Genomic DNA, 17,715 nt, shown 5'->3' with positions numbered 1-17,715 from the left:
TGTTCACCCATTTCTTACCTTTTAAAAAATTTAACCCTACTTCATAATGCCAGCTAAAATTTGAATAATACTATGATGCCTCTAAAGACCCATAATTCACTGAGTTTTCCACTCTGAAGTTAGTGTCTGAATAGGAAAAGAGAGCCCAGCAATTTTAGAGCTTCCTCTTAACCACTAATTACTGCACTGCGAGCTTGTTAGTCTGCCCAATATTGTGAATCACCAAACTGACCAGTGGGCATATCCTGAGCCCGGGGGTATATGCAACTCTAATGACTATCAGAGTTTTGCAAAGCCCAGCTCTTAGCCATCTTTTCTTCCTATTCTGCACGTTTTTTCAGGATGATCTCATTTATTCTCATGCCTTCAGCTACCATTTATGAAGCTCTGACTATGAAATCTCTACCTCTAGCCCAGCTCCCTCTCTCCTGGCTGGCCCCGGCCCTGGCTGGACACTGCCACTTGGGGGATGGAACCTGCCCTGATGGGGAATCAAATGGGCAACCTTTCCTTGCACAGGACGATGCTCAACCAACTGAACGTTCCAAGGGAGTGCCAGAGTGATCCTTTTAAAGTTCACATCTCTGCTTTTTTTTTTTTTTTTAAATATATTTTATTGATTTTTTACAGAGAGGAGGAGAGAGGGATAGAGAGCTAGAAACGTCGATGAGAGAGAAACATCGACCAGCTGCCTCCTGCACACCCCCTTCCGGGGATGTGCCCGCAACCAAGGTACATGCCCTTGACCGGAATCGAACCTGGGACCTTTCAGTCCGCAGGCCGACGCTCTATCCACTGAGCCACACCGGTTTTGGCCACATCTCTGCTTTAATCTGACATGTAAAGTCCTCCAGGATCTGGACCTGACCCCTTCTCCAGACATTTCGTACCCCTCCCACCCTCTAATTCTATGTCCTAATTTTACTTAATCCAATTACCTTTGTAAATGTTGTTCCCGTTACCTGGAAGTCCCTTTCCTCCTTTATCTGGCTGACACTATTGTTCCTTGACGTTACTTTGGGCATTAATTACTTTTACTGGGAAGTGGTAGAGAACTGAAGTGCCCCCAAGATGAATTGAGAGTCCTGGTTGCTTCTGAAACAATTGAACTGTTTATGTCCCATTGAATCAATCACATGGTACTGTCTTTGTTTAATAAACTCTTTTGAGGGCAGAGATGAAGTCAATAGCTAAAGCACACTAGACTTTTAAGAAATATTCAAAAACAAAAAACATACACACACAAAAAACGAGCCAGCCACTGTGGCTCAGTGGTTGAGCTTCGATTTATGAACCAGGAGGTCATGGTTTGATTCCCAGTCTAGGGCACATGCCCGGGTTGTGGGCTCAATCCCCAATGTGAGGCATTCAGGAGGCAGCTGATCCATGATTCTCTCTCATCATTGATGTTTCTATCTCTCTCTCTCTTCCTCTCTGAAATCAATAAAAATAATTTTAAAAACACACCAATGAAAAGTAGTACAGGTTACCGTGGGGGAACTAGAACTAGAAGTGGCAGGGTTTTGTTGTTGTTACTGTTTTTAAAGATTTTTTAAAATTGATTTTTAGAGAGAGAAAAAGGGAAACATGGATGTGAGAGGGAAACATGATGGGCTGCTTCCTGCACATCCCTTCCTGGGGATCTACCCAATCAACTGAGCCACACTGGTCAGGGCTAGAAATGGCAGATTGTATAATTAAAAGGTGGGCTCTGAAGTCATCAGCTTCTATCTGTATCCCTGGCTCTCCACTCCCTGCATGCTATTCAATTCTCTCTCTTGCCTAAGTTTCCCCATCTGTAAAATTATAGTCATAACTACGCTTGGCTCATCAGGCTGTTGTGAAGATCAATTTTAAATCTTTGATATTTTGTTTATTAAGGATTCTTTTGTATTAAATCAGCAAGATATTGCATTAAAATATTATTTCTCTTGGTTACTGAGACTCCTGGCGTCCCCTTACAGTGTTCTATGTAGGAGAGTGCCTCATTCACCGAACTCTAGCGCCCCCTTTACAGACAAACTTCCTTCAATAAATATTCCCTGAATTTACTCCCTGCGTTCCTAAAATACACAGCCACACAAATATTACGTATATTGCTGAACTCCCTAACTGTTCATACCATTACGCTAAGCAGTACAGGGGGTCTTTAATTTTCACCTTCTCCCAACAAGAAGTATTTTAAGTCTTCTCCTTTGTCTGCAGATCCCTTTCCCCATCAGTTCCAAGAGATTTCCTAGACAAAAACATCTCCGTGGCGGGGGAGGAGGGGAAAAATAAATATTTTCCGGGAGGCGAGTCTATGACGTCATCCCGCCCCCTCCCGCCCCACAGGCGTTACGCTTCAAAGGAGGCCGCCATCTTTCCTGCGGCATCGAATTCCGCGCATGCGCTTCCGCTTGCCGGGCGGGCGGGCGGAAGAGCGACTTTTAAGCCCTCTCGGCACCCGTACGTCTCGGGGCGCCGTGCGTAGGTTGGCGCTACGTCGGCTTTGGGGCGGAAGCAGAACTAGGAGGAGGAAGTGTTGCCTTGCATAGGGCTGGGCGAATTGTGTCTCGGAAGCTCCGAGATACTTGGGCGGGTTTAGCTCCTCGCTCTGCGGGAGGCGGCGTCCGCGGACACGGTGCCGGCCTAGGAGCTCCTAACCGGTTCTGCAGGGACCACACGCTTCCGCCCGGCTCGCCGGAAAGGGTGTTTTCAGAGTGGCTGGAGGCCTGGATGGTCCTCTCGTCCAGCCAATGCCACCGAGTTCTGTGTGCCCTCGTTCCCTCTGACTCTCAGTAGCCTCACCTGTAAGTTGAACAAGTCCCTTCTGTGTCCCCATTCAGTTCTTCTGAATGTTATTGCATGCTCACTGTGCTACCTGAGCAACAAAGCCGGGAGCAGGGGGGGGGTTAAATATCGTTGGCCCCATTTTATAAGGAAGACATTGAGGGAGAGGTTTGATGACTTCCTTAAGATGACACAGAAAACTTTTACAGAAGATTGAGACCAGAAGATTATGCTGTGGCTCCAGGAACAGGTCTCCTTGGTATATTTCTGTATCACCAGTTCCTACAACTGGCCTGTAGCACTTACTCAAAAAGTTCTAAATGGATGATGAATCCTTTTTTTTTTTTTTTTTTTTTTTTTATGTCAAGGTCAATGACATAAGCACATCTGGTGCCTCCATATCTCTGATGTGTTAACAAGTATCACTCTTCTCCAGGTGTATCCTGTGCTTTACTTCATTGGGGAAACCAAATCCAGTCTAAGTTCTTCACCTGAGTCAGACACCATGGAGGCACCCCCCGTCACCATGATGCCTGTCACCGGGGGCACCATTAACATGATGGAGTACCTGCTGCAGGGTAAGTGAACTGGAGCTTGGATTGCCATTCCCCCCTCTTCTATTCAGCTTTACAGAGGCAGCCTGCGTAGTGTCTGCATCCCAATAGACAAATTATTTTTTACTCTTAATTATGGTCACAAACACGTAAAATTAAGTTTACCATCATAAACACTTTTAAAAAAATATTTTTTTATTGATTTTTTTTACAGAGAGGAAGAGAGAGGGATAGAGAGCTAGAAACATCGATGAGAGAGAATCATCGATCAGCTGCCTCTTGCACACACCCCACGGGGGATGTGCCCGCAACCGAGGTACATGCCCCTGACCGGAATCGAACCCGGGACCCTTCAGTCTGCAGACCGACGCTCTAGCCTAGGGGTGTCGAACTCAATCAGAGAAGGGGCCAAAATCTAAAATCCAGCCTAAATTGCGGGCCGAATGGTTTACTGAACAGTCATAAACTGACAATGTCATAAACTGACAGCGGAGTGCAGTGATGACAGCTCGGTGCGGGCCACATTGCAAGGCCTGGCGGGCTGGATTTGGCCCGCGGGCCTTGTGTTTGACACATGTGCTCTAGCCACTGAGCCAAACCGGTTTCGACCCATCGTAAACACTTTTAAGTAGTGTTAAGTATATTCACATTGTACAGCTGATCTCTAGACCTTTTTCATCTTGCAAAACTGAAACTATTACCCATTAAACGCTCATTTCCCTTCGTCCTTACCCCAGGACAACCTCTCTACTTTCTGTTTCTGATTTTGACACTTTATTTATTTATTTATTTATTTATTTTTTATTGATTTTGTACAGAGAGGAAGGGAGAGAGAGAGTTAGAAACATCGATGAGAGAGAGTCATCGATCAGCTGCCTCTTGCACACCCCCTACTGGGGATATGCCTGCATCCAAGGTACATGCCCTTGACCGTAATCGAACCCGGGACCCTTCAGTCCCCAAGCTGATGCTCTATCCATTGAGCCAAACCGGTCCCGGCTGATTTTGGCACTTTAAATAGATACTGTAGATGAGTGGAATCACAGTTTTTGCTTTTTTTTGACTGGCTTATTTCACTTAATATAATGTACTGTAATAGAGGTTCATCCATATGGTAATATATGACAGGATCTCCTTATTTAAGGCTGAATGATTTTATGTACATACCACATTTTTTTATCCATTCATCTGTTGGTGTACATTTGGGATGTTTCCACTTCTTGGTTATTGTGAATGATGCTTCAGTCAACATGGGTATGCAAATACCTCATCAAGATCCTGCTATGAATTCTTTTGGATATATACCTAGAAGTGAGCTTACTTGATTATATGTATATGGTAATTCTATGATACTGTTATCAGCTCCATCTTCTAGATCAGGAGACAGAGATTTTGTGCCCCAAGCCTGCTGGCGATTAGCAATGTCAGAGAAGGCCTGAAGACTATCTAGTACCCAACAAGACAAGGCCAAACACTGACAAGGGATTAACTTTTTTTACAGCATGATCCTTATAAAATCTTATACATTAGGCCTATGCTTTACAAAACACTGCACTAAACTGTTTCGTTTATGTTTTTTTAATCTTTTACTAATTCCATTGCCCAAAATGAAAGATGGGACTCAGTAGTGCTTTTTCCTTCTTAAGGAAGTGTTTTAGATCACAGCTTGGAAAGCCTTATCCATCGCCTTCGAGGTTTGTGTGACAACATGGAACCTGAGACTTTCCTGGACCATGAGATGGTGTTCCTCCTCAAAGGCCAGCAGGCCAGTCCGTTTGTGCTCAGGGCCCGGCGCTCCATGGATAGGGCGGGCGCACCCTGGCATCTCCGCTACCTGGGGCAGCCTGAAGTGGGAGACAAAAACCGCCACGCCCTGGTGAGAAACTGCGTGGACATCGCCACCTCTGAGAACCTCACTGACTTCCTGATGGAGATGGGCTTCCGCATGGACCACGAGTTCGTCGCCAAGGGACACCTGTTCCGGAAGGGCATCATGAAGATTATGGTGTACAAGATCTTCCGCATCCTGGTGCCCGGGAGCACAGACAGCACGGAGGCCTTGTCACTCTCCTACCTTGTGGAACTGAGTGTTGTCGCACCAGCCGGGCAGGACATGGTCTCTGATGACATGAGGAACTTTGCAGAGCAGCTGAAACCTCTGGTTCACCTGGAGAAAATCGACCCCAAACGGCTCATGTGACTAAGACAATCTGTCCACCACTGGGGCCTATCTTCCCCTGTTACAAAAAAAGACATTTTAATGGTCCCAGTTCACTACTGCCAGCCAGCCATTCTTCCCTCAGGAAGGAGGACAGTAAAAACTCAATTGGTTCTTTTCTGTTTTCCTCAAGTTCACTTTGGTGACAGCCATTCTAAATGAAAGGCTCAGGAAAACATGGAGAATCTATTTAATCCTTCTGCATAAAGAGAGGAAATGAGAATGAATTAACTTCCAGAAAGAAAAATCTCTTAATTGTTTTGCCATTTGTGTGTAAGGTTTGTAAAATAAGACTGAGCTCAGATTATGTGGTAAGAAAGGCTATGGAGAGAAGTGTCTGTATGTCTGACTCTACCCAATTACTCTGCTAATTTGGGACGGATCCATTACTATTTGGAGTTAAAAAACTGACAGTTTTAAGTTTTAATTTTGGTACAGATAGTTATTTTTACCTCTCATAAAAGCATGTCTTTGCTGTTGAAAAAATTTTAAATATAAAAATAAGAAAAATAACCTGTAATCTTATTATTCAAAGAAATGTACTATTTCTATTTTGGTATACTCTATCTTCCTAGTCTTTATTTTTGTAAATTTATGTATATGAGATACATTTATTTTATAAAAATACTCTGTACATACTGGCTTGTAACCTTTTTTGTTTAATTATTAACATCTTTCTAGGATATTAGGCTACAGTGTCTTTCTATAAAAACAAACACAAAGCTCATTTATTGTTCTTATATATGTCAGCGCTATCCTAAGTGTTTTACGTATGTTAATTAATCTTTACATTAGACTTATTTTGTAAACAGGGAAACTGAAGTGCAAAGAGATTAACTAGCTTTCCCTGAGTTATACAGATACTAATCAGCAGAGCAGATATTTAAATATTGAGAATTCTGATTGCTATTCATATCCCGTCACATGGTTTTTCCATAACTATATTGATTCCCCTACTTTGGGATTTTTAGTTTGATCCCAATGCTTTGCTTTTCTAAACAGTCCTGCAATGCTAGGGCTTTTAATTAAATCTTTGTTGCCATCTATGATTATTCTTTAAATTCTAGGGAACTGCTGAGTCAAAGAGTATGCACAACATGCACTATTTAAAAAAAAAAAAAAAAAAAATAGGATTGAGCCGCAACCCGGGCATGTGCCCTGCCCGGGAATGCAACTGTGACCTCCTGGTCCATAAGTTGATGCTCAACCACTGAGCCACACTGGCTAGGCTAAATGCACTACTTTAAGACTTCTGCCATGCATTGCCAAATGCTTTCCAGAAATGTCCGGGTTTCCACTCCTACCAGCTGTAAAAGAGGTTTCCAACACTGCTGGCAAAACTGGGTGTGGCTATAAAATCATAATTTTCGAAGTATTCATCAGTGAGGTTTACATTTTTATCTTTACTGGCCATTTTTTTCTTAGGTAAATTCCCTTTTCTTCATTGCTCATCTTTATTAATTTGTAAAAATATTTTATGTAATTTTTACCCAACTTATTTGACTTTTAATGGATTCTTTTAGAGTAACATCTTAGTTGGATAAATGTTGATCATTTTAATACCTACAGAGTTGTTTTTGTAAAATATGTTTTTATTGATTTGAGAGAGAGAGAAACATCGATGTGAGAAAGTATTGGTTGCCTCTGAGAGAGAGACATTGATCGGGTGCCTCCTGTACACAAACTTGAAATCTGGGTATATGTGCCCTGACTAGGTATTGAACCAGTGCACTGGACAATACTCAACCAACTGAGCCACACTGGCCAGGGCTTACAGAGTTTTTAATACACTGGAGAGAGTTTGGTTTGCTAAAAACAGTAGGTTACTCAAGTTTTTCATTTTCTTTTGGGACCTCCATTTAGACAACCCCCCAGCTGAGCTACATATGGATAAATTATAATTCTGCCTATCCCTCAGTTTGCCCCTATGGTAGGTGCTTTAAATGTTTTAACTCATATATTTCTCACCACCACCATATTAGGTAGATAATTACTCTCATTTTATAGATGAGAGTGAGACACAGAGAGGTTACTTAAATTTTCTACTTCCATCTTTTTATTGTATTGTAGTGACATTGGTTAATAAAATTATCTACTTCCATTATTCAAAGTCAGAACTAATAAGTGGTGGAGCCTGAATTTCAACTCAGGCAGCCTCACTCCAGAATTCAGGAACATAACCACTGTGGGTTCAACATGTTTTAGTCGCTTGAAGATAGAAACCAGATTATCTTCACCTCTATTACCATAAAAAAAATGCTAAAATTGCAAATTTATAATTGTGTGAATATTCCTCTGAGCCATATATCTATGGGCATGTTTAATTTTTGCCAAATATTGCCAGATTTCTTTTAAGAATAGTTGTACTAATAGAGGCCCAGTGCAAAAAAAAACCATGTATGGAGGATGGGGGATTCTCAGCCCGGCCTGCCACCTCTCACAATCTGGGGCCCCTTGGGGGATGTCTGACTGCCGGCAGGATTGGACCTAAACTAGCAGTCACATCCCTCTCACAATCAGGGACCACTGGCTCCTAACTACTCGCCTGCCTGCCTGCCTGCTTGCCTGCCTGATCGCCCCTAATCACCTCTGCCACGGCTTCGTTTGGAAGGTTGACGTCTGGAAGGTTGTTCGGCTGTCCAATCTAATTAGCATATTATGCTTTTATTATTATAGATTATTGCCAGTGCACAAGAACTCATATCAACATCCTCACCAATCTTTGGTGTTATTCATCCTCCTCATTTTTGCCAGTTTGATGGATGGAAAGTGGTATATCTTATTTTTGGCTTTCATGTTTTTATTTTTTTGTGTTTTATTAAAGTACTAGAGGCCCGGTGCATGACATTTGTGTACTGGGCAGGGGGGTCCCTTAGTCCGGCTGTACCTTCCCACAGTCTGGGACCCCTCAGGGGGGATGTCCCTGGGGAGCGAGCCTAAACTGGCAGTCGGACATCCCCCGAAGGTTCCTTAGCCCTGCTGCGAGCCCAGCCTCTGGATGAGCAGTGCTCCCCCTGTGGGAGCACACTGACCACCAGGGGATAGCTCCTGCACTGAGTGTCTGTCCCCTGTTGGTCAGTGCGCATCACAGCGACCAGCTGTTCTGCCATTTGGTTGATTTGCATATTAGCCTTTTATTATATAGGATAATTGACATACAACATTATATTGGTTTCTGGTGTACAACATCATTATTTGATATTTCTATACATTGCACAATGATCATACCATAGGTCTAGTTACCCTCTGTCATTATACGAAGTTACTAATATAATGTTATTGACTATAGTGGTATATTATATCCATGTGATTTATTTATTTTGAACTGGAAGTTTGTACCTCTGATCCCCTTCATCCATTTCAACCACCCTAAAGCTCTTGGTTGTTTGATTTGCATTTCTCTGATTACAATGAAATTAGAGCCTTTTTTCCTGTACTTTTTTAACATGAAATTGTATAGGCTACTTAGAATGTGAAACTAAGATATCTATAACCTTTGCTTTTTTTTTTTTTTTTGCTTTCTTGTCTTGATTTGTAGTAATCCTTGGTATATTCTAGACATTAATCCTTTGTTAATTTTAGTATATGTGCTGCCGAAGCGAGCACTAATCCTTTGTTAATTTTAAACAATGCAAATACTTCCTCCCAGTATCTATTTATGTCCTTGCCTATTTTTTTCTGTTTGATTGCCTGCCTGGTTGGTTTGCAGGAATTGTGTATTTTCTAGACATTATTTTGTGTTTATATTAAACATTGCAAATACTGTCTCCTTTCCTTATGTCACCTTCCTTAATGTTAACTTTGTGATGTCATTAATTAAGCAGATGTCCTAAAGTTTGGCCTTATAGTTTAGGGTCTTGTTTAGGAAGTCTATATTTACTCCTAAGTAATATATATGTTCCTATATTAGCTTTATTTAACTTTCACATTTTGGTACTTAATCCACCTGGAGTCTACCTGTAACATGGTTTTGAGTAAAAATCCAGCTATTTTCCCCATATGGTGAATTCCTTTTTTTATCACTTCTGAAAAACAATTTTTTCAGTGCTTTGTGATGCCACCTTTATCAATGTCTGTACTTAATTTCTAAGCTCTCCAATCTATGCCACTGGTCTTTTTCTTTGTGTCAGTGCCAGCAACATAAATGTTTTGATTACTGTGGCTTTGTGGTAGAGCCAGTTCTGCCAGTAGGACAGGTATCCCTACTTTTGTTTTCCCCTCAAAACAGACTGGCTTTCATAGGCCTTCTATTCTTTCACATTCATCGTAGAGTCAGTTTTTGTTTCTCAACATTATTATTGGAATTTTATTATGACGGTATAGGTTAACTTGGGGGAGAACTGGCATCTCTGACTGGAACACGCCTTCCCAGAATTCAGCGTGGTAGGCTTGCTTCATCTCTTTCAGGTCTCCGCTAACATGTCCGAGAGGCCTTCCCTGGTCATCTTAAATTAAGTAGTACACTCACTCCCCATCACTCTTTCTTTATCTTATTTGATCTTTTTCATTGCTTTTGCCACTAAATGACTTTAAATTATTTATTCACTGCTTTTCTATCAGAATGTGAGATTCATGATGATAGGCAATTTGTTCTCTGCTGTATCCCTACCACCCAAAACAATGCCTATCCTATGGTAGACACTCTGAATATTTGTTTAAAAAATTAATAAATCCTTTACAGTACTGAGATTATCCTAATTGTGACATATATTCTGGTCTTCTTATGTCCCTTAATGGAGTTTAAAATTTTTTAATATATTTTATTGATTTTTTTTTTTTACAGAGAGGAAGGGAGAGGGACAGAGAATTAGAAACATCGATGAGAGAGAAACATCGATCAGCTGCATCTTGCACACCCCTACTGGGTACATGACCTTGACTGGAATCGAACCTTGGACCCTTCAGTCTGCAGGCTGATGCTCTATCCACTGAGCCAAACCGGTTTTGGTTAAATTTTTTCTTTTTTTCTTTTTTTTCTTTTTTTTAAAATATATTTTATTGATTTTTTACAGAGAGGAGGAGAGTGGGATAGAGAGCCAGAAACGTCGATGAGAGAGAAACTTCTACCAGCTGCCTCTTGCACACCCCCCACCGGGGATGTGCCCGCAACCAATGTACATGCCCTTGACCGGAATCGAACCTGGGACCTTTCAGTCCACAGACCGACGCTCTACCACTGAGCTAAACCGGTTTAGGCTGGTTAAATTTTTTCTTGATAAATTTCTTGGACATTGCTTTTGGGCCAATTACTTTAGATCAGGAGTTGGCAAATTATACCTGTAAGTCTGCTGGTTTTTGTTTGTTTTTAATATATTTTATTGATTTTTTACAGAGAGGAAGGGAGAGGGACAGAAATCCAGAAACACTGATGAGAGAGAAACATCGACCAGCTGCCCTACCCCCCCCCCCCCCCCAACCGGGGATGTGCCCACAACCAATGCACATGTCCTTGACCAGAATCAAACCTGGGACCTTTCAGCCTGCAGGCCGATGCTCTATCCACTGAGCCAAACCGGTTTCGGCAAGCCTGCTGTTTTTTGTAAATAAAGATTTATTGGAACATCCACATGCGTTCATTTAAATATGGTGTATGGCTTTTTAAGAAAATATATTTTTATTGATTTCAGAGAGGGAGAGATAGAAACATCAATGATGAGAGAGAATCATTGATCGGCTGCTTCTTGCATGCCTCCCAATGGGGATCCTGCAACCTGGGCATGTGCCCTGACTGGGAATCGAACTGTGACCTCCTAGTTCATAGGTTAACGCTCAACCACTGAGTCACGCCGGTCAGGCTGTGGATGGCTTCTCTTGTACTACAATGACAGAGTTGAGTGGCTGCAACAAAGACCATTGGAAACTACTGTCTGGCCCTTCAGAGAAAAAGTTTGCTGATCTTTATACAATAGATCATCATTTAGTTGCTATTATTGATTGTGTTATAGTTTCCTTTCACTTAAGATAGTTATTTCTGGCTTAAAAGAACACTTTTAGTTTTTGTAAGATGATTTCTATTCTTAAAAATGTGATTAATAGCTCTTCCATAGCCCTAACCAGTTTGGCTCGGTGGATAGAGCGTTGGCCTGCGGATGCAAGGGTCCCAGGTTTGGTTCCGGTCAAGGGCATGTATCTTGGCTGTGGGCACATCCCCAGTAGGGGATGTGCAGGAGGCAGCTCATGGATGATTTCTAACTCTTTATCCCTCTCCCTTCCTCTCTGTAAAAAATCCATAAAATACATTTAAAAAAATTAACTCTTCCATAGTTCTGTTAGTTTGTCTGCTGCTGACGTTTTCCATATGGACTACCATATCCCTGGCAACCGTGGCGAGCAGGAAGAGTACACGTCTCTCTCACCATTTCTTGTCTAAAACAATGGGCAGCCCGAGCTGTTTGGCTCAGTGCGTAGAGCATCAACCTGTGGACTGAAGGGTCTCAGGTTCAATTCTGGTCAACGGCGTGTATCTCAGTTGCAGGCTCAATTCCTGGCCCCAGTCAGGTATATGGAGGAGACAATCAGTCTGTGTGTCTCTCTCACATCAATGTTTCTCTCTCTGTCTCTCCCCCTCCCTTCTACTCTCTCTAAAAGTCACTGGAAAAAATATCCTCTGTGAGGATTAACAAAAAAACAAACAAAAAGAATTGGGCAGACTTTCAAATACTCTAGATAACACTGGTGATAATAATGAGCATCCATAACGTAGTCCTAATCTCCATGCTATTGCATCGTTTCTCTATTAAGAATGAAAAAATCATGTGATTTTTTAATCCTTTGGTCCATTAATGTGGTAAATTATTTCAAAAGATGTTCTGCTGTTGGGCTATTGTACTCCTGGGATAATTCCTATGCATCATGATATTATCTCTTAAATACACTGTTGGATTTGAGTACCTATTATTTTGTTTAGGATATTTGCATTGTGGACTACCTTAATTGCCATCCAGAGATATATGCAATATGGCTACTCCCTATTTGTCCAGCCTCTCCCTGGAACTCTAATGTAAGCACTGTGTGAGATGCTGGGTTACAGCAGTGGCTGAGATACAGTTCTTGTCCTTAATAGTGCCCATTATTATGGCAGAAACAGACATTTATACAATCCGTATAGTCATAAAAGCTGTGTGAACAAAAGGCTCCTTCCCAAAGCAAATAAATATTTAACACTGACCAAGCAGGTCTGCGTCCCTTTCCTTGAATAGACCTCAGTTCTCTTGCTTATGCCCTTTCACCTTTGGCTTTTCCACTCAGATCGGCCTATGGGACTCCCACACAACCAAAAAGCAAGATCCAACTATGGGAAGCATAAACATAGAGGCGCAGGGGTCCTCAAACTTTTTAAAGTGGGGGCCAGATCACGGTCCCTCAGAGAGCTGGAGGGCCGGACTATATGAACTACTAATTCCTACTGTAACACCTCGGCTGCGCTCACTGCCCAAAAAACCTGGCGGGCCGGATCAGACTCCTCTGCGGGCCGCATGTGGCCCGCGGGCCGTAGTTTGAAGACCCCTGCAAGGGCTCAGGCCTGAGAGACAAATGGGTTCCAATTCTGGCCATATCACTGGCCAGCTATGTGACCTTGGACCCACTGCGTTACCTCCCAAAGAACCCATTTCCTCATCAGTCCAATTGAGAATAATGATACCTTCCTCACAGAGGATACAGTGAACTAACATATGTGAAGGCTTTCAACACATGCCTGACAAGCCGCCAGGGTTTTCCCTTTCTGTCCTTCTGCGATTATTCCTGGATCACACAGTGTCTTTCTTCTGACTTCTGATATTTGATGGCAGCCAAGTAGCATTACTTGTTTCACATTTCATCATGTTCCCTATACAGTAATTCTTTGTGTCTTGGCTTCTAGTGCTACCATTTAATAGCTGTTTATGTCTTGGACAAATTATTTAAACTCTCAGAATGTCTATTTTCTCACCTGTAAAGCAACCATAGTCCTAGCTGGTTTGGCCCCTGTGGATAAGAGCATCATCCTGCGGACTATTCAATTCCGGTCAAGGGCACAAGCAGGGTTGGGAGATCATGGATGTTTCTATCTCTCCCTCTCCCTTCTTCTCTGACATTAATAAAAATGTATTTTTAAAAAATGATAATTACGATACCTGTGCTATAGAGTGGTCATATGAAGTAAATGATCAATATAAATAAAGACCTAACAGAGTGCTTAACACATAAATGCCTAATACTTAGCCAGTTTCAATTTTAGTATTACTCATGAGACTGTATGCTTCTTAAGGAAGGGAATTGGGTTTGTAGTACTGTAACTAACTCAAGACATTGGAGTCTTGAGTAGGTTGCTCAAGCTGGGTAGACCTTTCTAGGTGTTAGTTTTTTTAACTTTCAAAATGGGGAGGAAAACAGAACCCAGCTCCTAGAGCGTTCTATTGAGATAATTCACTCATTTAACATTTACCACGGTGCCTGGCATAAATACTGACTTATAGATTGATTCTTAGGTGCCAGGTAATGCGCTAAATATTTTATTTAACATTGCTCTAAATATTTTATTTCTGTGAACCCCATAACCCTTGCCTACCTAAGTGCTACTCAAATAATAATCTTTCGAATATTTAGTGAACGAATGAGTGAGTGAATTAGTGAATGCTGAGTTGCCTACCACAAGAATCTTGCCTGTGTAAGCTGGTTTGTCCCAGGTTAACACTCCTCATTCCTCTGGTATGAGTTAGAGTGTGAGCCATGAGATTCAGCATCTGCAAAAAGCTGGAGAAGATTATGAAAAGGGGACTTTTTATAGCGTGGCTTTTTTTTACTGCTCTAATTTATTTATCAAAACGGGTAAAATTAATGTTTTAAAAGCTGCTGCAGGCAAAAGTGTTAAAATTTAAAACATTTGAGGTCATGGAGAATATGGAGAAAGGAACACCTTTTTGGAGGAAATAAAAGCAGATGCAGCTGTTTTTGAGGGCATTTAGCCTACCTGGCCCATGGTAAACATTATGTAGATCCTAGAGGCCGGTGCATGAAATTGGTGCACAGGGGGTAGGGGGCGCGGGCAGGTGGGAGTGTGTGTCCCTCAGCCCAGCCTGCACCCTCTCCAATCTGGGACCCATTGAGGGATGTTCAACTGCTCACTGGGATCAGGTCTAAACGGGCACAATCCAGGACTGCTGGCTCCCAACTACTTGCCTGCCTGCCTTCCTGATTGCCCCTAACCGCTTCTGCCTGCCAGCCTGATCACCTCCTAACCACTCCCATGCCAGCTTGATTGATGTCTAACTGCTCCCCTGCCAGCCTGTTTGCCCCCAACTTTCCTCCTCTGCTGGCCTGGTCACCCCTAACTGCCCTCCCCTGCGGGGTTGATCACCTCCAACTGCCCTTCCTTGTAGGCCTGTGCCTCCCAACTGCCCTCCCCTGCTGGCCATCTTGTGGTGGCCCTCTTGTGTCCACATGGGGACAGGATCTTTAACCACATGGGGGCAGCCATCTTGTGTGTTGGGGTGATGGTCAATTTGCATATTACTCTTTTATTATTTAGGATAGAGGCCTGGTGCACAGGTGAGGGCCAGCTGGTTTGCCCTGAAGGGTGCCCCAAATCAGGGTGGGGGTTCCCTTGGGACATGGGGTAGCCTGGGTGAGGGGCCTGTGGAGGTTTGCAGGCCAGCCACAACTCTCTGGCGACCCAAGTGGGGGCCCTGATATCAAATTTATTTACCTTCTACAATTGAAATTTTGTAGCCTGGAGCAGAGCCATGCCTCCTGCTCATTCCGTGGCTGCCGACATTTCTGTTTGGATTTGTTTACCTTCTATAATTGAAACTTTGTAGCCTTGAGTGGAGGCCTAGGCCAGGGCTGCAGAAGCTTGGCTTCCTCTATTGCCTGGGAAGCCTAAGCCTCTCTCCTGCTCTCTGTGGCCGCAGCCATCTTGGTTGGAGTTAATTTACATACTCGCTTTGACTGGCTGGTGGGTGTGGTTGGTGGACGTGGTTGGAGGGTGCAGTGGAGTGATGGTTAATTTGCATATTACTCTTTCCTTATGTAGGATAAGCTGTAATTATTATGTGAAAAACAAAGTTTCAAAACAACGTGTATGTTATGCTATTTTTTTAATAAAAACATTTACTTAGAGCCCAGCTGGCGTGACTCAGTGGTTGAGCGTCAGACTATGAACCTGGAGGTCACTGGTTCGATTCCCAATCAGGGCACATGCCCGGGTTGCGAGCTTGATTCTCAGTATGGGTTGTGCAGGAGGCAGCCAATCAATGATTCTCTCTCATCATTGATATTTCTGTCTCTCTCCAACTTCTTTGCTCTCTGAAATCATTAAAAAATATATTTAGCCGAAACCGGTTTGGCTCTGTGGATAAAGCATCAGCCTGCAGACTGAAAGGTCCCAGGTTCAATTCCGATCAAGGGCATGTACCTTGGTTGCGGGCATATCCCCAGTAGGGGGTGTGCAAGAGGCAGCTGATTGATGATTCTCTCTCATCGATGTTTCTAACTCTCTATCCCTCTCTCTTCCTCTCTGTAAAAAAATCAATAAAATATATATTTTTAAAAAGACTCTCTCCTTGACCAAACCCTACACAGCCCCTGTTAACTCTTTAAAAACAAACAAACAAATAAATAAATAAAAATAAAAAATATATTTTAAAAGTGTACATAGTGAGAAAAGTAAATACTTCAAAATGTTAATAGTTACTGCTTGGTATTGGAAATATGCTGTACTTTTTGTTTTTTCCTGTTCTTTTTTTTTTTTTAATATATTTTATTGATTTTTTACAGAGAGGAAGGAAGAGGGATAGAGAGCTAGAAACATCGATGAGAGAGATAACATCGAACAGCTTCCTCTTGCACACCCCTCACTGGGGATGTGCCCGCAACCAAGGTACATCCCCTTGACCGGAATCGAACCTGGGACCCCTCAGTCCGCAGACTGACGCTCTATCCACTGAGCTAAACCGGTTTCGGCTTTTCCTGTCTTTTTTTTTGTTTGTTTGTTTTTTTGTTTTTTGTTTTTTTGCAATGACTATATTTCTTGTGTAACTTAAAAATAATAATAACTAAAGATGCAAGATGGCTGCACAGGTAAACACCTAACTGCAGCCACACACAACAATTTCAATAAAATACAACTAAAGTATAAAATGGACATTACCCAGAACTACAGGAAAGTCGACTGACTGGAAATTCTACAACGAGAAGCAAGGAGAAAACCAGAAGGAAGAGTGGAGGAGCTATAAAAGCCTAAGGTATGGAGACACGCGATGCGCGCGGAGAGGACAGAGCTGGAGAGGAGGGAGGCCGAGTGCCTGGCTGGCGTTCCCCAGCGGGAAGGAGATAAAACTCTGACTGTGCTGAACCCCAGATCTAGGCCAAACCCTGGGGACCCAGGCTCAAACAGAGGGAGCCTGGGCTGTGAGGTGGAATCCCAGGAGAGCAGAGAAAGGCAGAGCCCCTGGAGGTGCACACACTGCGCGCAGAGGATGGACTGCTGACTCTGCTGCTAGATTGCCCTAGCAGGAAGGAGACAAAAGCTCCGGACTGTGCTGAGCCCCAGTTCCTACTGCTCTGAACCCCAGTTCTAGGCCAGACCCCGGGGACCCAGGCTCATCCAGAGGGAGCTGGGCTGTAAGGCGGAACCCCGGGGGAGCAGCGAAAGGAGGTCCCGGAGGCACGCAAATTGCGCGCAGAGAAGGGACGGTCGGCTGTGCCGCGGGATTGCCCTGGCGGGAAGGAGACAAAAGCTCCAGACTGCTCTGAACCCCATTTCCAATCCCACTTCCAACTGAACTGAACCCCAGTTCCAGGCTCATTGGGGGAGAGACTAGACTGTTTGGTAGCAGGTGAAACTCGAGGGCACCTTTCTTTCAGAGGTGCTTGCAGCGAGTACCGAAAGACCCTGAGAAACACTGAGACTCAGGAGCCGCATAGGGCATGGCTGACGGAAGCCAAGGCTGTAGGCTCCAACCTGAAACTCCGCCCATCCAAGCAGAACACAGAGACTTTTAAGGCTACCAACTCAGTGAAGCTGCGAAAATGCCGAGACAACGAAATAGATCACAAACAAAAGAAATGGAGGACAAAAAGCGACTGGATATAGAGTTCAAAACCACACTTACAAGATTGTTCAAGAATCTTCTCGAAAAGGCCGATAAAATAAACGAGACCTATGAGGATATGAAAAGAGATCAACTAGAA

The 17,715-nt window shown here is 43.1% G+C and overlaps 1 protein-coding gene and 1 pseudogene across 3 annotated transcripts in view; both read left to right on the top strand.

Moving 5' to 3' along the window:
• Positions 1 to 17,715, top strand: part of LOC311618008 (large ribosomal subunit protein uL22-like) — a 133,360-nt pseudogene that overhangs the window by 103,744 nt on the left and 11,901 nt on the right. The window lies entirely within an intron of this gene.
• MED18 (mediator complex subunit 18) lies at positions 2,467 to 9,311 on the top strand. 2 transcript variants are annotated; one of them, XM_084875156.1, is made up of 3 exons: positions 2,467 to 2,792; positions 3,209 to 3,350; positions 4,973 to 9,311. In XM_084875156.1, exons 2-3 carry the CDS (start codon positions 3,278 to 3,280, stop codon positions 5,524 to 5,526), a joined length of 627 nt encoding a protein of 208 aa, XP_084731282.1. In that variant the 5' UTR covers positions 2,467 to 2,792; positions 3,209 to 3,277; the 3' UTR covers positions 5,527 to 9,311. The 2 variants fall into 2 exon arrangements, with proteins under 2 accessions (XP_084731282.1, XP_084731283.1); XM_084875157.1 differs by having other exon boundaries at positions 2,516 to 2,792; positions 3,141 to 3,350.

Source organism: Pipistrellus hanaki (assembly GCF_964339955.1).
Source record: "Pipistrellus hanaki genome assembly, chromosome: 2".
Taxonomy (NCBI): domain Eukaryota; kingdom Metazoa; phylum Chordata; class Mammalia; order Chiroptera; family Vespertilionidae; genus Pipistrellus; species Pipistrellus hanaki.
The sequence above is the reverse complement of the archived record's forward strand: the minus strand, read 5'-3'. Positions and strand labels throughout refer to the sequence as shown.